This window comes from Tripterygium wilfordii, chromosome 20 (assembly GCF_013401445.1).
Source record: "Tripterygium wilfordii isolate XIE 37 chromosome 20, ASM1340144v1, whole genome shotgun sequence".
In the NCBI taxonomy this organism is placed as follows: Eukaryota; Viridiplantae; Streptophyta; class Magnoliopsida; order Celastrales; family Celastraceae; genus Tripterygium; species Tripterygium wilfordii.
In genome coordinates this window covers 9,611,316-9,634,014 of record NC_052251.1, presented here as the reverse complement: position 1 = coordinate 9,634,014, position 22,699 = coordinate 9,611,316, and the positions used below count along the sequence as shown (strand labels likewise).

General features: G+C 35.2%; 1 protein-coding gene across 1 annotated transcript; it reads right to left on the bottom strand.

Annotated features, from left to right (window-relative positions):
• Nucleotides 1-4,589: 4,589 nt before the first annotated feature.
• LOC119986957 lies at nucleotides 4,590-16,097 on the bottom strand. Its single transcript, XM_038831646.1, has 17 exons — nucleotides 15,879-16,097; nucleotides 14,160-14,238; nucleotides 13,967-14,028; nucleotides 13,746-13,845; nucleotides 12,921-12,962; nucleotides 12,756-12,797; nucleotides 12,540-12,679; nucleotides 12,355-12,431; nucleotides 9,781-9,951; nucleotides 9,403-9,592; nucleotides 8,359-8,437; nucleotides 8,166-8,230; nucleotides 7,959-8,058; nucleotides 7,816-7,857; nucleotides 5,453-5,494; nucleotides 5,246-5,358; nucleotides 4,590-5,069 (listed from the first exon to the last, which is right to left on the bottom strand). Exons 1-17 carry the CDS (start codon nucleotides 16,061-16,063, stop codon nucleotides 4,955-4,957), a joined length of 1,644 nt encoding a protein of 547 aa, XP_038687574.1. The 5' UTR covers nucleotides 16,064-16,097; the 3' UTR covers nucleotides 4,590-4,954.
• Between the last annotated feature and the right edge of the window lie 6,602 nt (nucleotides 16,098-22,699).

Genomic DNA, 22,699 nt, shown 5'->3' with positions numbered 1-22,699 from the left:
TTTCAATCGAACAAGAAATTAGTGGACCTACATGGGTTGAGCAAGATATAGAAGAGAAAGCTCTTGTCGATTTTGAAAAAAATTTGAAAGCTGAAGATTTGGAGAACAAGTATGATGATAAGGTGGAGGAAGAATGTGATAACTTTGTAGAGAGGCGTGAGGATAACACACTCCACAATCAGGTGCTATTACCATTTGAAGCACAATTCATTGACTTTATTGGAGTTGAGGAGCCTAATGTAAATCTCAGTGCTTCCATAATGCAAATCCTGGAGGAAATTTTGCGAACAAAGAAAAAATGGAAGCTTCAACAAAGCATGGAGAGCTACATTGCAAGATCATTGAAGAAGCTTCCCCTCTACTCAAAATATCTCTTCCATTGGCATGGAAAACTACAATTTCAACCAAGAGGGCCAAAGGAATTTAGAGATAGAATCTTTTTGATGGGCACATCAAAGAAGGATGTTTGTGCCCTATTTATTGAGCCACTGCAAAGTGGTGGATCTCGTCTAGCTGAAGACAAGAGGAGGGTGCATATAGACATTGAAGAATTGTGGCCAGGCCAGCACCCCAATCCACTCGATGCATGACTCCAACCCCCAGGTTGTATTGTTTCAACTTGTCCTCTTTTTAGTGCATTATTACATTGTTATGTTTTGCATTGAGGACAATGCATTCTTTAAAGTGTGGGGTGGTGGACTGCATATGGATTATCTTGTGCAAAATTTCACATGATTTTTGTAGTAGCTGAATTTAAAAAAAAAAAAAAAACAAAGAAATTGAAAATTTAAAAAAAAAAAATTTAGTGCTTGAATCTTGCATATTTATGGGAATTTTCTGTTGAATTGAGTGCTATATTGAAATGCAGCTAATCTTGGTTTGTGGAACCCATCATATCCTTCTATATGCTTGACGTCTACTCTATTGCACAATCACCGTAATTCACCTGCACGAGAATGTGTGCTTGTGGGGTATGACTTGGGTGAATAGATGTTGGATGTGGACTTTCTCTAAGATGATCTAGAACACCGTGTTAGTTATATTCTTGGCACTAGTTAATTACATGCATGTTAAAAAAAATGAAAAAAAATAAATTTGATGATGATTAAAAGCATGTTCCGCTCTTGTGATCTTACCGAGTAACCGGGGCTCTTGTCTAACCAACTCGAGTTTCGCGTAAAAAGGTAAGACAATCATGATGAACATACTAGGCTAGCTTAACTTCGAAGCCTTTTCAACTCGAGTGATTGATCCGAGGCGTGCTTTATCACATAATGCCCTAAACCAACTGGTTGGGAGTCATTGGTTGAGAACTCGTTACATGGGTTGACTAGAAAGCTTAAAGGAGTGAGCATTGCACGGGCCTAGTAAAAAAAAAATAAATAAATAAAATAAATAAATAAAAAAAAAATAATAAGAAGAAGAAGAGAAGTATGTATATAAATAAAAGTGCCTTGGTATTACTACTTGACTGTTCTTGGAATTCTTGGAATGTGACTATGTTTGGCGCCTATGAACTCTTGGAAGCCAAATAATTATACATTTCTTCTTTGCACGCACTTAATGTAGACGAAGTGATTGAGTAGACGGATAATCTTCATTGAGTATATGTTTGGATGAAGTGTGGGGTCTCCACATCTTTTTGATTGCATGGCATTGATGTATATTGTTTCGATTCTAGTGATTTCCCTCCCATATGTTTGATTTGAGTTATCTTGAAACGTTTGTGGGTGTCGTTCTTGTAAGCCCTCAGGAGACAAAACTCCTCCACTAGGGACACCTAGGGGTTTAACGGCTTGTTGCATATGCTAAATGCAATCGCGATTCCTGCGTTAGTGAGTTAGGATGTTAGTTGGTAGATGTACTTTGTTTAGTTTTACTTGAGGACAAGTAAGGTTTAAGTGTGGGGTGTTTGATAGGTATGATAATACCTATTGTTTTTGGTAGAAATATCCCCCTCTTAAGCTTTCTTTTGATAAATAATGAGTGTATTTATGTTTTGATTTGTATTTCTGATAGGTTGATTGCGGTTTGGATGAAAAGTGATGAAAAAAGGGTTGAACTGAAGAAAATGTCCACCGACCTTCGTGTGTTCAAATACTTATAACTTTTTGTCACGTTATCGGAATCAAGCGAAATAAAAGGCATTGGAAACTAGACATCTCAAGCTTTCCGTAGACGCTAAAATCGTGCAAATCGGACGTCGTATGGAGATTTTGGAATCATTCCACGCCTAGGCGCAATATTTGTGCACGCCCAGTATCACTTGTGCACGCCCAGTCCAGCGAGTTGGGCGTGAATTTGAAGTTGTGCACGCCTAGGATTGCGCCTAGGCGTGCGCCTAGGCGTGCGCCTAGGCGTGGTGCGCCTAGGCGTGAATACAACGCGCCTAGGCGCACAAGACAGTTTTTTGGTATGTTTTAATTCGCGAACTTGCCGAGCCGCAGGACACTTTTTAACCTAGAACTGATTTTTGGGGAGCGAAACCAGAGGGGGAAGGCGATTCTTGGAGCTAGGAGGAGAGATTCTTCAGCTCAACTTGGATCTACTCAACTAATTGGGTTTATTCATGATTTTCTCATCTCTCCTTTTGTGTTTTTCTCTCATTATGTGTAACTAAATCTCTTGTGCCAAGGCTAGGTTGAAGCCTTGGGTTTGATGACTTTGTTTATGACTTGATTTACATATATATGAGTTGATTTGGGTATAAATCTTGTGTTTCTATGTTTGATTGCAATTTCTTCATGCTTGTAGTGTTTGGCCAACACTTTAGGTTTTTGGATGAAATTGTTTGGAGAATTTGCTTAGACAATAATATGTCAAGTAGATTATGCTTCTTGAAACATTTGATTAGGAATGTGTCTCCCTTTAATTAGGTGACAATTTGTATGAATTCTAATCTCCATAGAACTCCATGAATTCCTATGCATGTTTAGACCAATAAGATGGCTAGAATGTATTTAGGAATATCCGACCTAGACCAATAAGATGGCTAGTAATCGATTTTAGGGAGATTTGGCTTAAGTGCGCTAAAACCGACTTAGGTACGGATTCGTTATGCCCGAATTAGCAAATATGTGTGTGAATTTGTGTCATTGCAAGTCATTTCCCAAGGGGGATTCCAAAGCCTTGGTGTTCATCTCATTCATCTCACTTGCATTAGTTGCATCTTTATTCTAAGAAAATACCAAAAACACTTTGCTATTTGCTTGTCTTAGTTTAATTACCCAACCAAACAATCTTGAGTTGAACTTTACTTTTGTTTGCATTGTCCATACGTAAATACAAGTATAAATTTGGATTAGATATAACACCGTCCCTGTGGATTCGACCCTTGCTTATCATTGTGCTGTAGTCGCCGACTAGTACACTTGCTAGTAAGGTTAATTTAGACCCAACACACCCGTGCTGCACGATTGAAACTGAGAGACGTGGTGTAACCTCCGATACCAATTGATATGAACCTTGAGAGAACCACACTGCAAAAGCTAGTTTGTGAGGTTGGAGAGTCCAATACCCATATAAACCCCACATCAGAATCTCATACTTTCGATGTGGGATTGAGTTTGTAACATTCCATGATGCTCTACAGCCTCGACGCCCACGCGGGCTGGCTTTACACTAGTTAGTCCCGGCGTCACCACCTTTGTGGCTTGGCACTAATTAGTCTAGGATAAACATTGTTATGCCGACGTCACCACTCGTGCGGCACAAGTGCAATTGAGAGACGTTGCCTAACCTTTGATACCAATTGATATCAACCTTGGGAGAATCACACCACAAAATCTTAGCTTGCATCAGAATCTCGTACTTTTGATATGAGATTGAGTTCGTAATCGGGACTCCAATTCTTAGTTACAATTTTAGTTCAGATTTCCCACCAAAAACCATGCTATAATTTTATTTTTATTTTTTAAAATTGTACATAAGAGTTTAGAAGTTACGAATTAGGATTTAAGATTTAGAAAAAAAATTCAAAATCTATTATAATCTAACATTATGAACACCATAATGCCTAAAAACACATTTTAAAGCATGATTTAATATAATTTTGATAGAGAATTGTGACTAAGATTTGAAGCTACCATCGAGCTCCTAAATCCTAACTAAAATACTACCCTATTCATTGGGATTGTCCACCAAATTCATAAGATTACCCCCTATGATTCTCCTAAGCTAACGTCTTCATTGGTATCTTGACTATGGCAGCTCTATGCCCTAATGATTACACTAAGATTTTCCTAGGAATCATGAGTCCAATGAAATTGGTCAAGAAAAGGAATATAAGTTCTTGTCATAATCTCAGAAATTTGGCATGCAAACAGTCGATCACTGAAATAACCTACAATTGCTAACAAGAATAGAAGATACAAGGAAATTAAATCAATAAAATGGAGAATAACATCATATATGCTACCTCAGCTACTTCTGAAAAATATACTGACAAAAAATAATAAACATACTATATGTTTAAATTGACTTTGCTTCTAATGTCCCTATATATATGTATATTACATATCAAGAGGAATTCTCACATGTGAATCAATTATGCGAACTAACTATGTGAACTCGAAATCCAATAATTATAATAAATCACAATAAAAGTGGGGGCCACACTTTCACTGTGAGACCCACCACATCTATGATTCGCAAAGTGAGTTCATACTTTTTGGTTCACGTGTGAGAATTGTTGTACATATCACATCACATATACACAGTAAGGATCAATAGACTAGAAAAAAAGATTTATTTAACATTTTCCAACATGACAGTTCTTTACATATATATATGTGTATACATATGCATATTCTAGATAAATTATATCTAAAATACCAATGTTTTTTTATTACAGTTGCAGAGACTGTGAATGGTGTGGTGCTTACGCTTACTGATTAACTACACAAAGTGCTTTGGCAAAGCCTGTTCATTAGAACAAAACTTTGTGCTTGATCATTCATTCATTCATATGGGGAAGCATCCATGGAGGGAGGAGTACTGTGTTGCCAGCTCGATTTTGAGTTGGAGGTCCTTCATCCTCAACTACAGAACTATCTCTAGCTTGATTGTAGCTGGATTAATTGTACACATAATTAAGTCAATCAGATGGAAAATACCAATTACTTCAATATTGTGGTAGTAAAAAAACAGTATTGCTACAGTAACCATTCACAAAATTCAAGAACTCGTAAATGGTAAATTGAGCATAAAGAGAGGAAGAGAGGGAGAGAGAGAGAGAGAGAGAGACCTGATGTTTAAAGATTGCAGTGGCTGGGATAGAAGAATCGATGATGGGTCTAGAGCAGTATTATTCATATTCTGTGCTTCTTGAGTTGAAAGAGTCTTCTCCATCTCTTTAACCTATTTTAAGCCAAAACTAGTTCAGTATATATGTGTGTATATGTATATGTACCACTGCCTCACATGAAATTATTAAATGAAATTATTAAGTCACCTTCTTTTCAAGCAAGTTGTTTTCCTGCTGCAATGCCTTATCCTGCAAAAAAGAGGGAAGAAAAAAAGTAGGTAAAGCATTGAACCACCTATTATGATTCGTAAACATGGACTAGTTAACTCATGAAATCCTAAAACCCGTAAAGTGTAGCACTCGGCTTGAGGGGAAGGGACAACAAGCCTCAATAGTATCAAATTTGATGGTTTTGGACAAGCTATCGAGTGACAAATGAACACAGTGCTATAAATCCCACATCACCTAGGTGAAGAAGTGAAGTGTAGAATATAATATAATAGGTAAAATCTCCTAACTTAGTAAACGCATTTTCTGGGCCAAAGGGCCCATGAGAACAAATCTGTGTGGGCTAGTATGACAGACCTAAAGTGGACAATACGTGCGGGCTAGTATGGACTGACCTAAAGCGGATAATATTCAATAAGCCCAACGAGAGACAAATTGTTGCATAAAACATTGAACTAGCATTATATTTTTCTATAGAACATAATTGATGCAGATGAAATATCATGAGATTTTGAATTATAATTTATTTAGGAGTGTACTTTCTTTTCAAGTTAGTATTAGGTCTTATTTATCTTTTATTTAAGTTAGTATTATTGTTAGGACAATATTATAGGCTTTTATTTGAGTTTTAGAAGCGATGACATTATCGTAATTTGTAGGTTAGCTAGAAAACGAGAGTAAGTATTTTATTATGATATTTTAGCAAGTCTATTACTTGTTAAACAAGCAGTATCTTTTAGGGGTCAATTAAGAGTTGTTTTATTTTCTTTTAGTATTTGTTTACAATTAGGAGTAGTTTAGGGTTTGGTCTATGGTTCATCTACTTAAGGATTGTAAACTCCTATGAGAGATTGAACTTTAGACTTTTTATTCAATTACAATACAAAATTTTCTATTGGATTTAAACTCTAGAGACTCCTGAATCGATTCCATCGTCTCTTCTTTTAATGTATACTTCAAATCTTTATATTACTATTGCTTATTATTGTCGACAATTTTCTCTGCATCAAATTGGTATCGGAGCTTCGGGGTTGAACTTGACATGGTAGAGTTCACGATCCATGATGGCTGAGATGAGACGTAACATTTAAGAATTGTCGCGGATTGTACAAGCTATTCAATGACAGAGACGTGCAGAAGCCCGTATGGGAATGCCAGTAGATAACCGCAAACCCTTAGGCATACCGAAAGATAGTCATAAGGATGAAAAAAAAAAATTTGGGTTGCAGAGAATCTTTTTCATGATGTTGGAGGCGAAGATTATTCATCAAGAAACAGATTGAAGGGATTATCAACACCAACATTTGACGAAAAAGAGAAAAACCTATTCCATGAAATTGGACCCGCAACCGAAGCGGTGTGAGGTCGATTGGAGGAAGGGGTAGGTGAGTTATCGACACCTACATTCGATTAAAAAGGAGAGATATTTAAAGCACCAATCTATGACGATTATTATGATGAATAAGAGGAAGACCTGAATTTGGATTCCATTGGTTTGGGAATAGATGAATTATTGGTCTCAATATTCAATGATTATCCAGATGAAGGAGATCTCTTGTTGCAAGAAGATATCAAGAAAGAAATATTGGAAGAAAAAATAGACATTATTCAACTATCAAATCCCAACATTATTATGGTGCTGCCTTATGAGCTTTGTTGATTTTGTCATTCCATATCAATTCAATGAAGTTTCTAGAGAGGAATTTTTTTTTTCAAAAATTGGTTCACTCCAATTAAGATTTTTGAGGTGGCATTGGATCGCGGTTAGAGTTTCTTTTATTGCGATGAGGATGGTCAAAATCTTTTCTTCTTTGATTCTTTAAAACTTTAGGTCGAGTTTTTTTCCAATAAGGGGAGTATGATGCAGATGAAAGATCATGAGATTTTGAATTATAGTTTTTTTTAGAGGTCTACGTTCTTTTCAAGTTAGTTTTAGATCTTATTTATCTTTTATTTAAGTTAGTATTATTATTAGGACAATATTACAGGCTTTTTATTTGAGATTTATAAGCGATGTCATTATCGTAATTTCTAGGTTAGTTAGAAAAACGAGATTAAGTATTTATTATTATTTTATTATGGTATTTTAAGGAGTCTATTACTTGTTAAACAAGTTGTTTTATTTATTCGCTTACAATTAGGAGTAGTTTAGGGTTTGAACTATGATTCATCTATTCAATGATTGAAAGTCCTAAGCTTTCGATCTCTCTCTAAGGTGGCGAAATGATGTTGCCAACTTTCAGGTACGTCCTACTTTTAATTCATATAGTTCTTACAGTGTTAGCTGCTGTAAGAAGTTTAAATAGTAACTAATAATAATTAAGGGGTTAATTTGAAGTTACCTTTTTTTGGAGCTCTGAAATAGATTCATACATGAGTTGGCTCTGGATAAGAAAAATTCATGCTCTAATGATCAAATGAAAATTCAACAATATATATAGAAACTAGCATAAAAAATATTAAATAAATAAATTATTAGTTGCACCTTTTTGGACCTTATATGTTTGAGTGCAGAATCCAGTTGTTGCTCCAAATTTTGCAGTTCTTTGAGACTCAAGGAATCAAGATCTTCTCCCATGAAATTCCTATATATATACACACCACACATATATTTCAAACAAGTTTACAATACAAAGCTTAATTTGGAGACATGGGTATGCATTCAGCATTAATTCCTCATCAAGGGACATACCTTTTGTTTTTTTCTAAAACTTCAATCCTAGCCTTAAGCTTTGCATGCTCCAGAGTCCAGCTTATCTGGGTCATCAAGATTTTATATATTATGGATGTGCAAGACAAACCAATAAAGTAAATGAAATGAATTTTTTTTTTTAAAAAAAAAAAGCTAAACTAAGATAGAGAGAGAGATTAAACAATATTCATACATTTGTTTGAGCTTCATTTAAAAGAAGCTGCCTTTCAGCATATGAATATCTCTCATATCGTTCAAGGATCCTCTCCATGCTGTTGCACAATCAAAGATATATAAAGAAATGAGAAATCCCCTTGTTATTGCACCCTATTGATCAATATATATATATACATATATATGTATAACACTAGTTGTAGTATCACAGTATTAATGCCAAAATGCATGCACCATGTTTTACATCGAAATTTTTCAAAATTATATTCATTAATTTGCCATTTACTGATCTGACGACTCATTTACACTTGTGTTTCAATAATTAATTAATGCAAGAATATTGCTCATGAGGAGTTTTGAGGTAAATTACTAACATCCAATCTTCTTCTTTTTTTTTTCCTTTACATCCTTAATTTAATCCTCTTTGTACTTAACCCTATTAAGAAAACTAACATCTAATCTTACAATATTTTTAATTAGTGATTTTCAAATTAAGCTCACAGACAATGATCTTCTATATATTTGATCCCAATGGCTCCATGATAACTTCTCTAGCTAATTACTGTCTTCAATCTCCAATATCAAGTGCTACTGGTAGTTACTTTCCTTTCCAGGAAAATTGTTCATGGGATCCACATGAATATGATCACACACACACACACACACACACACACACACACACACACACACATATATATATATATATATATATATATAGTGCCACAAATACAAATAGTGTTTATATATATTGAAAATATACATAGTGTAACACTTGCTATATATATAGAAGAAGAAAAGGTTGGCACTTTTTCAGTTTTTCATTCATCAAACACGAATTAACGCAGATAATTGTTATTTTATTTGTTATTTTATTTGTGAAAAGATAGAAAAAGAAGTTTTCCATAGAGGGAGGAGAAAAAATAAAAAGAAAAGTAGCTCCTACTACGCTTTGTACTGAACACAAACTGTGCGGTGCGTTTTTTTTAAAATTTTTTTTTTCCTTTTTTCTTGAGTTTGTGATCTCAAAATCTAAAGAAGGAGAAGAGGAGGAGGAAAAGGATACCAGGAATCGGTGGAGTATTCGAAGAGCTTGCCCTTGGTGGAGAAGATGATCAAACCGACGTCAGCATCGCAAAGTACGGAGATCTCGTGCGCTTTCTTCAACAAACCGGATCTTCGCTTCGAGAACGTGACTTGTCTATTGATCTTGTTCTCTATCATCTTCAACTCCACCCTTCCCCGCCCCATGATTTAGGATTTGGTAGAAGAGACGGGGAGGAGTTCTTCTTCTCTCTCCGAGTCTCCGGTGAGTTACTGACTGGATGAGTGTGAGATATGAGCGAGGAGAGGAGGACAGAGGAGGGACATTTATGGAGAGTTGGAGGAGGCGGATGGATGAGATCTCTCTCGCTCGCTTTCGATCAGTGATTGGTTGGAAGACCTGGCTCGCTACTACGATGTCGATGATGATGGTGGTGGTTTCGTTCAAACCAGGGTTTCATTTCGAGTACTGCGTTTTCGAATTCTGATTGGCTGCCTGTAGCCAACGTCCTTTTCTCCTCATCTTTCTGTTTTTCAACATACTTTTCTTTTCTTTTTGTTTCTTTGTGACCTATTACATAAATCAACAATGTTACGGATTACAATACTTTTTTTGTCTCAACTATCCCAAATACGAGTAAATGCTAAGTTGTATAAATAATTTCATATGGATCACGAGGGCATGTGGGGTCCATGATTTTACATAGATCATGTGCATCAATCTCAACATTTCAAGGGGCATCCCTAGGGTGGGCGACATTGGTCGTCTTTCTTAGAGTTCGTTCAAAACCTCCAAAAACTCAAGTACGTCAATGGATCATTTGGAATGGTTGGAACAAAAATATTGGGATCTTTAATATTTTCGTCGTTAAATAAATAAATAGAAAAGAAAACACAATTTTATATAAATCAAATGGGGCATGTAGGATCCAAGATTTCATATAGATCATGTGCATTAGTCTCAACATTTGAAGGTGTGCCCTTGGGGTGGGGCGACATGGGCAGTCTTTTTTAGTGTTCGTCTAGACTTTGGTATGTAACTGGAACTGAACAATATTTGGAATAGTTGGGACAAAAATATAGGAATACTTACCATTTTGGTAGGTATAAATATATATAGAAGAGAAAGAAGATGGTTTTCCTTTTTGTGGGTGTGGAGAATGTTTGTTTTAATTTTCTTCTTCTGATTTTGGCAGCATTTATTAAAGAGAAAAAGAAGCCAAGATTGACTGACACCAGTGCAGTAAATACACAGGGTTTGATGAGGAGGGCCTGAGGGGACGTGAGTAACAAATGTGTGAATTTTCACGTGGGCTCTGGCCCAGCCCAACTTTCATAGGATTGGTTAAAAGTACCTTATCTTTCCACTTTAGAATCCCAACATTTGCTTGGCCCAATAAAGAAACCAAAAGTTACCCAATCCCACTAGTGAACCAAAATATTTTTAAAATTTTTGAATAAATCATAAATAGAAATTTTTTAGTATTGTGAATATAATTCATTTTTTTAATTAACCTAAGATAAAGTTAAAATCTAACGGTTGAAATCACTTATATTTTATATTTATCAATCTTCTAAAAAATTTTAAAAATATTTTGATGCACAGGTCCTCCCCATATCCAATAGTGAAACTCAAAATGTGTTATTGACTTAGAAGTAAGTGAAAAATGTTGATAAAGACAAGAGATATTAAAGAATGGGGGGTCACAATTACTGATGATATTTATTGACAAATTAGGAGATTAATCAGTTTTAACTTTATGAACTAAAATCATGCTTTGAGGATAAAATATCTCTGCTTTTTTTTTTTTAGTTGGAAAAATTGAACTTTAAAACATGAAGCAACTACCTCAATCTTTATTTTTTGAAACCGGGAAGGGGATTCGAACCCTGATCATCAATGTAATAGACATCATCTTTACTACTTCAACTAGTGGCTCGGGTGTTATCTTCATCTATTTTAGGTAAATTATAAAGTCCAATAAATATTAAATACATAGTATTGACAGTTGAAAATGACAGTGGCTGACTTGCTGGTTCCCACTTTTTTGGGGCACATGTACATGAGCTGTTAACTTGGCTTCATTCATTATTGGCCTATTTTAGCAAAAGTCTCTCTCAATGGATGTTACGCTTCAAGGCCCAAACCCGTAAAGCCCAAATATCTTTCATTTCCGTCCCTTTCATAAGCCCAAACCTGAACGAGTACCCTAATGGGCCTATCAAGACCCATGTATGATGTTTGTCAAGAAATTTTGTTTAAAAAAAACTCTTTTTCGCCTCAAAAGATAAGATAACCGGTTTGTGATTCTCATTAAGGCTATACAAAATTACCGAAAAAATCGAATCAATCGATCAATTATTTTCACAAAAAATTTACATATTTCTTTAAGAATCGACTGATAACCGAAATAACCTTAGATAACCGATCAATCGATCGGTTAAATTCATGTCAATAAACCAACTGTTACCAACCATTTATACCCCTAAGCCCTAATTCTCTTAGCTCCGGATATGGAGCTCTGTAAGCAATTACAATACACGTCATACGTTTGTGCTTTCTACTTTATTCTCTATCATTGGATGAAAATTGTATTCCCTGGAGAATTCTAGAATTCTCTCACCTGTTTTCATATATATGCAATACAAAGAAGCTCAAAATTTCAATCCAAGAAATTTAAATTTAAAAAAAAAAGAAAGAAAAGAAGAAAAAGATCCATTAATAGGAAGATTGGATATCCAAATTCCATAAGATTACAAGGCACACAATACATTACATAATTGCAACAATTTATGTCCAATATTACAGCTTATAATGAATACTTATTTATTGTCTTCTTCAACAACATATACTTACAAGTTTGTTACATATATAAAACAGTACACAAACAAAAACAAAAACAAAAAAGGGAAATCAAACTTGGGAAGAAATCAACTGGATAGATACTTTCATCTTAAAATCAAAGCATCCAACCAGGTATGAATGGATTGACATGTTGAGAGTTACTTGCAGTGGCAACATTCATCTCTTCTGAACTCACTGGATTATATCTGCAAGAAAAACCAGCACTCATAGTCTCATATTTTAAACCCAGAAAAGAATGGTCAATGGAAGAAACATTGCTCAATTGAAATTAATTAACCGAACTAATTAAGTACCCCATTTGCAGGGTTTGATTTCCTCCTGCTAAAGGGTAGAAAAACTCTTCTGAATGCGTAGGAATCCGATTGTATGACATGTTGTGTACTCCAGCATCCCATCCGAGTCGCGGCGGAACTGGAGTGCTACACTCTTCCACCTAATTGTACACAACATTATAGTTAAGACCTAATCAAAGAACGTCATTTTTTAGTCTGGAATAGGTTGGTAGGTACCTTTTTTCTTAAGGCTTTGTTGGCTTCCACAAGTATCTGTTCCTGTAGCAATATAAGGCTTGGTTAACCCTAGTTATGTCTGTGCGTGTGTGTCTATATATATATATATATATATATATATATATGTATGTATGTATATATGTATGTATGTATGTATGTAAGTACCCTGTTTTGAAGCTCAGCCAGCTGATCATGCATGAATTGATTCTGAAAGGAAGATGAAAACATAAAATAAGAATAACAAAAGTGTAGAATTGATTTCCTCCAAACATAGACTTGAATTTCTTGCCAGTCATTTGAAGAAGACAAAATCATAGATGATAGATGAATATAATTACTACTTTAAACCAAAGAAGTGTACTCCAACACTACATGATCAAATTTGCCTCCATTAATACTACCATTTTGATGTTATCACTGACCACAAGCAAGTGACTATATATAGCTCCACATTGCACAATGTAAACGGTTTGCAAATGCACATTTTTCATTCTCTTTTGAAGTTAGTACACTACTATACTCAAACAATTCAAAAGGATAAAAAGTAAACAACACTAGTGCACAATGCTTCCGTAGTGAACGGGTTTCGAATAGGCAGAATATACGCAGACCTTACCTCCACACAATATGTATAGAGCCTATTTGGAGAGTCTATTTTTAGGAATTGAACCCGTGAAACCTAGGTTTCACTCGTGCATAAGGCTTCCGGAGTAGGGACATGAAAAATATACGCAGATCTTATCTCTACATAATATGTGAAAAAGGCTATTCTCAGGAATTGAACATGTGACCTCTACCTTTCAATTGTAATCATGCAACTCTATTACTGGGTCACATATGCGCCTGTAAATTGGAAACTATATAACTATAATAATTCAAGCTCGATTGACTCGGTAAGTTAGCTTGGTATCATAATAGAGATCAGGGTTTCCATTTGAATGAAATTAATTGCACTTTATCCATATTCCATGCATGAAACACTTGTTCTACCTTTGTTGACCTAATGTGCTTCAAGGAGGTCTCTAGCTGATTCTCAAGCTGCTCAAGCTCCTTTGTATTTAAGGGGGCTAGATCTTCCCCAAGAAGATTCCTACACCATGGAGGATATTGAAGATCAAATCACTCAGATAATTAGTAAAATAATAGCTGAAACCATTTTACCTGCAATTAGCATAACTCAATATGCATTATAAAAACCAATAATAAATTACCTCTGCGATCTTTGCAGCACCTCAACCCTAGCTTTGAGAGTCAGATACTCCTGGTAATTATTCTGCTTCATCATTAGATCATTAATTTCTTAACCATAGTAGATATATACATACATACATACATACATACATACATATATATATATATAAATGTATATATATAGATGATCAGCAGTTAGAGAAAAGCAATTACCGGTGTCTCATGGAGAAGGTTGCTGGCCTCTAGTGCACTATAGCTACACTTTTGGTACCTTTCAAGTGTTCTCATCATGCTAATAATGTAAAATTAAACAGTTGATCAACACAACTAGATCATTAGTGTAGAAGTTCACAGGTAGAATAATTAATGAAATGTATACATACATATATAACTTGCAAAACATTAATGAAGTACAATATATATATATATACACACACACATGCATCTATTCAAACAAGGCCATATATATAGGCTTCTAGCTAGAAACCAACATCCTTGCCTCCATGAGTTGTCTAGATGAAGAGAAAATGAATTGAACAAATAACAGTACTCAGGTTTACAAAATAGTAGAAACCCTACCTAAAAATTTCCAACAAAATCACAAAAAGTAGAGAAAGAAATGACTCCAAGGAAGTTTTTAGTGAAATAAAGTAAACCCTAATGATCCAACTTACAACTTTTTATGAAATATCTTCATTCATGATGAAAGGTATTAGGTATAGAGATAAATGATGGATTCAGTAGAGAAAAAAAAACACATGGAAAAAAAAGAAGGAAGAGGTAGATTAACCAAAGTGTCTTGGACTTGTTTGATGGTTCACAAAGATTTGCAGCTTTAAGGGAAAAAAATGTAAGGAGAAGGGAAATTTTCTCTCTCTTTGTCTGTCTATGAACTAGTTATTGTGTTGCACCACAAATTTGCAGAAGACTCAGACAGACTGTGTGCAACATCACATCGCCTGCACCAAATCTGAACAGTGAACCAGTTTTATGGCATCTTTCAATTTAATTTACTTGAAGTTCATATCAAATAAAAACAATTAATCAAAGGATTATATTTTTTTTAAAAAAAATATGAAATTGACATATATCCTGGGGTTAAAACAGTGAACCATCATCAATGAGATCTACTGAAAACCAATTCTTGATTAATAATCTCTGGAATTTAGCATCAAAGAACAAGAAAACAACATTTCTCAAGGATTATTACTAAAATATGCTCATATATAGAGAAGAAGCCTTTGATCGATCTTGATAATCTTAAGCATATCACACATCAGAATCAGACTAAATCCTATTCATCAAAAGAAAAACATAAACATACAGAACCCAAATAAATTCAAACCTGAACTGTTCAATTCAAGTGATGAAAAGAGAAGGAGAGAAGCAGAAGAAGAGAAAAGCTTATGAAATCCATAGTAACTTATGCTAGGGTTAAAACAGTTCTTCCTTAGATCTGAACCAAATTTCCAGAAATAATCTCGGAAATACTTTTCTTCAGTATTATTACTTACTATGTTGATGGAGAAAAAAAAAGAAGACTGGATCTTGATAATCTCAAGCGCATAAAAGCACCACTTATATTACTTATATATACATATATACACATGCAACTCGGAATCAGACGAAACCCAAATGAATTGAAACCTAATATATTCAATTAAAGTAATGAAAAGAGAAACAAAAGCATATGAAACCCAAATCAAAACCCTTTTTAAGTTTTGCCCTAAAAAACTTAGATTCTTAAAAAGGTACAGATCTTGCCAAACAAGGAAACATAGATCACTCTTCAAACCAAACAAAGCTCAAAATACACAAAAAAACACTCAACCCACATTCACCCACAATTATATACATGTATATAGATATTAGTCAGACAGAAATAAAGAGCGATCATGTATATATATAGACTATAGTTATTTAGTTAAATACCTAGAGGTACTACAGAACTCATAGAGCTTTCCACGGCTGGAGAAGATGATGAGAGCAACCTCAGCATCACAAAGTACTGATAGTTCATATGCTTTCTTAAGCAACCCATTTCTTCTCTTTGCAAATGTCACCTGCCTATTAATTTTGTTCTCTATCCTCTTCAGTTCCACTCTTCCTCTCCCCATTAATCCCTATCCTCTCCCTCTCTCTCTCTAAAAACCTCTCTATTTCTAGTATAAGAAAAAAATGGAAACCCTGTGAATGTTATAGATTGAGAATTATTGGCCATTATTCAATTCTGTTTATTTTTCTTTAATGGGATTTTTTTGGCCACTGAATGCACTGTAAAATTTCCCAGGTTTTTCACTGTCCTACACTTTAACTATGATATGTCTATTGGATGTCAACAACAACCTTAAAAGAGAGAAGCTTTTGGGGGTGGACACGTGTCGAATTATCAGTGATTGGTTTGCATGGTACTCCAATCCCTTTGAAGGCAATGTGTACTTGTAGTAAACCTTTGTTCTTTCCCTTTCTTTAGGGTTTTGTTGATTGCTTTTTTCTTTCATTGTATCTTACTAGCTTCCACATTAAGTTTCAAATCTACTAAATTTAGATGGTACCTCAATGATTATGTTATGTGTAAGAGGTCAATTTGATTTGCTATAATAAGTTGCTAATTACTCCAATAAACATCCTTTTTTGCCTATTTAGATCACACTAGCTAAACTTTAGCTTATCCTTAATTAAGATTTAAGATAACTCCCCAAAATAGAAGAGATGGAAATTAAGTACCTAAATGGTCATATTCAAGAAATGATGATGTCTCCTACATTTTGGATAGGATACACTATTTGAAGCATGTCTATCTCATGATGAAATGATACTATTTTTTTTTTGAGGTAAGGGATTCGAATTTGGATAGTACAAAGTCGAGCATATGTCTTATTCATCTCGACTGAGGAGTTGTTAGTAATCCTTCGCTATTAAACTCCCATAATTAAATACCTATGCCAAATATATAACCTATGTATATCCTCGTCCACAATGATGCATGCATGACTCTTTCACCTGGTTGTAGAGAGTATGATTGGTCTTGCTTTCATAATATGCTTCTCTTTAATAATGCTTCTCAACAACCTTTGCATTTAGTGCCATTTATCATTTTAGAGGATATATAATATATAAACTTTATGGAAGCCAATTGCACAACAAGATAGTGAAGACTTAGATGATGATTTAGTCAATTAGGGTCTTAGACGGTACAAGTAATCCTTAGCTGCTTAGGGCCTTAGATATTTAAGTATGAGCCTTATACAAAGTGTATTTTATATTTAGGTAGCTAAGTGTATATTTAGGTATCGGCTTGTATAGAAGTGTATCTTTTATTTATTTATGTAAAGCTGTATAAATGTATTTTTTTACAAAAAATTTGGGGGACTACAACCTAGTGTAGTTAGAAGTGGCAAAAAATTGATTCCAAGTCGGTTTTAGGTAAGACAATAGCAGGTGTTTATGAAATATTTATATGTTTGAACCCTAACTCGGTTTGAATTTTGGACGTACTTAATTGACCAAACTCGTATTGGTTTAATTTTGGACAAGTAAATTGGACAATAGCCTAATTCGGGTTAGGGTCCGGACAAGTAAATCAGACAAGATTTCTTTGTTAGGACCCGTACTCGGTTTTAAACCGGATTTTTTTTTTGTTTGGACCCTAATTTCGGACATATAACTTACATATGTCCAAACTTGGTTTAATTCGGGTCGGATAGATTCGGTCATTTGAACCAGACAGAGTGTTGCCACCCTTAATAAGTGTAGTCCCCCTATATATCCGCCCCTAATGCTTCCAGTAGGAACCTAACTCAAGACCTACCAAGTTCATACGGTTTGGTCCCAGATAAATTCACTAATTAGGCTAAACTTATTTTTTGGTGACTGAGAATTCTCCAGCCCAACATGGCCACTAGACAACTAGGCCAACTCTAAACTCGTGTTGCAAACCCAGTTCGCTCTACTTTAGTGGTAGGAAAACTCAAGCCGAAATCGGTGCAACGAGAACAAGGCCGAAGCCCACAAAGGAGAGTTAACTTCACAAAGAAATAATGCCCAAACTATTAGGCGTGTGAATTAAACTTGCGACCTCCTACATTTATTTAAGAGTTTGTCATGTGTACATACAAATCTTCTATTAGAAATGGGATATTGGGGTTAGCTCAAGTTATTGGACTCTTGAATTCGAGTATAACATGCATATAGATGGTGGCCCAATCTTGCTCAAAAGTCAATGGCTTATGAGCTTAAATCCAATCCTTGCAATATATACCACTCAATACGCTTCAATCTTTGTGTGGAAGTGAACGTTATCTAACAACTTCTCATACGTACAGTACAACAATAATGTTAAGTTTAAAGATCTTTGTCACCGTTCTTTTTAAAAGATGGTGACTGCTAACCAACTCTTTTTTTTGGTAACCAAGAACGACTCCATATAAGTTTGTCTTTTCGACATCCGATATAGGTCTAAACTTGAGTTGTCAGGCCCACGCGCACAAAAAATTTCCACTTAGCAACATGATAAGTTGGGCTAAAACCAGGGACGAAGCCTCTCATTGTCGAGACCCCCTCAAAAAATTTTAGATAACACTAGTATATAGTAAATTTCATAAAAGACCCCCTAAGTATATGGTAAATTATAACAAAATCTCTTGAATTTGTCCCACTGCACTTCATTCATAGCCTTCGGATCCCCAAAGACTATTATTGACCATTGGATTTGTCTACAAAAAATAAGGTTAATTGAACAAAAATAATTCATTGTTTCACTTATCAGCTTCAATTGACATATGACAATTATTACTTATTATATTTTATAAACTATTGATTTTTAACGTTATTTTTCATACTTTCGAAAGTATAATTAATAGGTAATCAAAAAATCTGTGGACTTTGCCCCCGGACGCCCGTTTAGGTTTTCCCACCATGGCATAAAATCTTACGTGCATCCATGTCGACCCCCTCATATTATGTCCTGGCTTCGTCCTTACCCAAAATCTAGCGAGTGGCCAAATGTATTGCTCCCGCGACATTAAATAACTTGTTCATCTTCCTAATTTGATCATACACACACACACATATATATAATATCTTACTCTACAAATATAATCAAATTAGACTTTGGGCAAATGTACAATGAAGATGCATGTCTCGTGGAAACTTTGGTTATCTTCTGAAAGGTTTTACCTACTAAAGAAATTAAGAATGACTTCAATTTTAAACCATAATTAAATAAATTGTCTACTAAGTAGTCAAGTAAATTATAAAGAACAAGGTAGGTAAAGTGGGATTATAGTAAACAGGGGTGGTGATCCTGTGAAAGCTGCGAGTAACTGAAAATCACAGCGGACAAGGAGGTGTCGATCTCTGAGTGGCTAATCCCCTTGACTCCAGGTGACACAGATTTACGTACTCTTTATAAGACGGCTCACCGACAAAAGCATGCCAAAAAAACACGTGTCAGTCAGCGAGATACCAACTTTAAAAAATTATTTCCCAATTTTAAGATGGGTAAATTGGACGGTTAATTGGAGGGGATCCGGATACCTTTTATAAACCGGCGGTTGCATGAAGAAAGCGTGCTTCTAGCTTGACACGTGTGGATGGCACTGGCTTTTGTTCCTCGAGGAAAGAAAGGGAGCATGTCAAGTTAGTTAATGATTATTGAAAAGAAAGAAATATATAATTGGGCAGCTGCAGAGTGCAGAATGCAGTTCCTGTCGTACGTCATTGTCATACTGAAAGATAGCAGTGACAAACTTTTGTCATTCGATTCCGATTAAATCAAATTCTGATATAAATTATAAGTTTGAAATATGGGTTTAAATATAAATTTTTGTCCAATTTACTTGTTCGTATCCTAACCTTGATTAGGTTATTTTTCGATTTACTTGTTCAAATTTAAACCAATCCGGATTTGGTCAATTAAAGATGCTCGCAATCAAATCTGAATTAGGGTCCGGACATATAAATATTACATAAACACTTGTTATTGTCTAACCTGAAATGGATTTTTTTCCACTCCTATTGAAAAGATATTAGGAATGGGCCTGCTGGATGGGCTTTTTACTGCGGAGTTGTGGATATTCATTCTTCCTTTTGAGCTGAGTTTGTGTTAAAAATGGGCCTTAAAGACCATATGGGGATCAAGAAGTGACTGGGAAATCCACTGTCTAGCTGTTGCAGAGAGTGAATTCATAGTGACCAAAGAGTTGGCCCATATCTTGAAGGGCTTACTATGCAGAATCGAACACTTACCTTTGATCGTTCCAGATCGGGAATCTAGTACTAGACTAGATCCAACGATACCAGAGCACAAATATCAAGAATATGAACACGTAAAGCTCTCTCTAATCTCACATAAGGTAATGATTTTGTTTGTTGGGGCGGTGGTTATGATTTTCAAAATTAACTCAAAAGTTGTGAAAAATCAATTATTTCAAAAGTTATGAAATAAGTTGTGAGGGAGGCATTTAGTAAAACTTTTAGATAATGCTATCGAATAGGACGACAGGAACGCTAGATCAAGACCGACGAGCCGTTGAGTTCCCCAGGGCCGTTAAATGGTGCCCACCCAGTATTGATGGAGGTCGAACTGGATCCAATTCGATTGTCGGGGAATTCGACTAAATTTGGGACCAAGCACGCTCTTGATGATGCTAGGGGGTTTTCGGGATGCGTGGAAGGAAGTATAAGCGAATAAAGTGAGAATCAAGACTACAACTTGGTGGAAGGGATAGAAAGAGGGTTAAAGCATGGGCTACCGCTCCCAAGCTTGATTTCAAAGTTTTTTTTTATGGGAATGATTAAGCTAGCGATAATAGGGCGTTACCCGTAACTTATTCGTAGTGTTTGGTGAAGCGGTGTCACAAAGCGATACTACTAGCGGCACCGCTTCACTAAACAGACACAAGGTGTGAGAAAATTTCTTTTTTCACAAAGATATATGCCTTTACAACCCCCGAGAAATAAGAATCCTACTAGAAGACGACGACAACTTAAAAATGATTTGACTACTACATATCCCATACAAAATTATCCATATATATCCTTATTAGAATATGATTTTATCTATTTTCATTAATACATTGAGCCTTTAATATAATTTGTCTTAAGTTCCTCTTGAACGATCTAACCCAATAATTGCAAACATGCATTATTGTACTTTCAGCTCTTTTTGTGTACACAAAACAATTGTGGCGTAGGATTGAGACCAACATGAAATATCTAGTGTATTATTGGTATTGTTTGTCATTATTGTTAATGGTAGAGATTTCCCTATATAAGGAGCGTTATGATCCGAAGAAATTAGGGAGAAGTCGAACGAGGTGAAAGAATGATTTTGGCCCAAATCATTTGAGCTAGTGTCCATACTTCCATTAGAAGGGGATCAACCTCTATAATAACATATATTATGAACTTTAAAAGTGAAAGTTCTTCAATTTTTCAAGATTTTAAGCTAGCTTGTCATTGATTAACAAAATAAATGGTAAAAAAAAAAAAAAAAAGACAAATACTTACACAAATGCAATGAAGACCAATTAAAGGGACAACACTAGGCCAATGTGCAATGTCTATTACTTTATTGACTTGTCCTCACTGCTACTTGATTGATATGGGTCCATTTTTTGTTTTCCTCTGGCAAGGCAACCCTCACCAAGTGAATTTCCTTCTATTTTTAGAAGTTGAGAGAGATTCAAAGCAAAAGCTGTTGAAAATTCTATGGGTAAATGAGTTGGTGTCAAGCCTTATAACCCATGTTGGTTAGAAATAAATGATGGATGTGCTTTACTTATAAATATCAAATCTCTCTCAATAAAAGCATCATTTCAAGGATAAAATTGTGTGGGCCTTAGGTTTAGAGTGAATAATACCTGTAGCACTCGATTTGAGTGGGCACACAATACCTCTGCAGTGTCAAATTTGGTAGTGCTAGGCAAGCTACCGAATGACGATGTGGCTAGTCTCTTGTCTCACATCCCCTAGGGGGAAATGTGAAATACATAATATAATAGGTCAAACTTCACAAAAGATTTTTCATGAGCTCAAACTAGTGTGCGTTGGTGCTACGCCTCAGAATACAAAGTCGTGCGTAGACAAAGTATTATTAGTGCGGAGGGACGGACTGTTACAATGCCTCTTAGAGTTGTTTGGGTTGGATTTATGTGATGCTCTCACGAATATCTGATTTATAACATGATATTGGAGTGAATCCTCGATCCTACAAAATACCTCTACTCGTTGTTTGAGTTGGATTGATGCGGTCGTCTCATAATAAGTAGCCGAACTTAGGGTTTGGTTAGGTTGGAGAAACAAAATAAGAGAAGATCCAAGGAAGGAACAATATTAATGAGGTTATTGAATGCTCCATGTGAAACTCTTTCGACATTTTATGGTGAAAGATATCTATGTCTTCTCAAATAATTGCATATATACGTCCAAGAACCTATAATTGAGAGAACATGCTCTTTTGTACACACATCTTTGGCATATATATGTTTTATTTTTACCCATTTTGAAGGGATATAAAAAGAGTTATTAAAATGAGGTCAATTAGATGATTCAGTCAACCAAATGAGTGGTCAATACTTAGAGCAACCACAATGATTATTTTTTGCTGGGGACAACAAAATAGATTGGGAAACGTGTTTTGTTGATGTGGTCGAGCCAACAAAATATATGGATACAAAGTGTAAATTTATTGTCTTGATTTTTAGTGTACTATAGGTGGGACCCAATATTGATTTTTATGTATTTGTGAA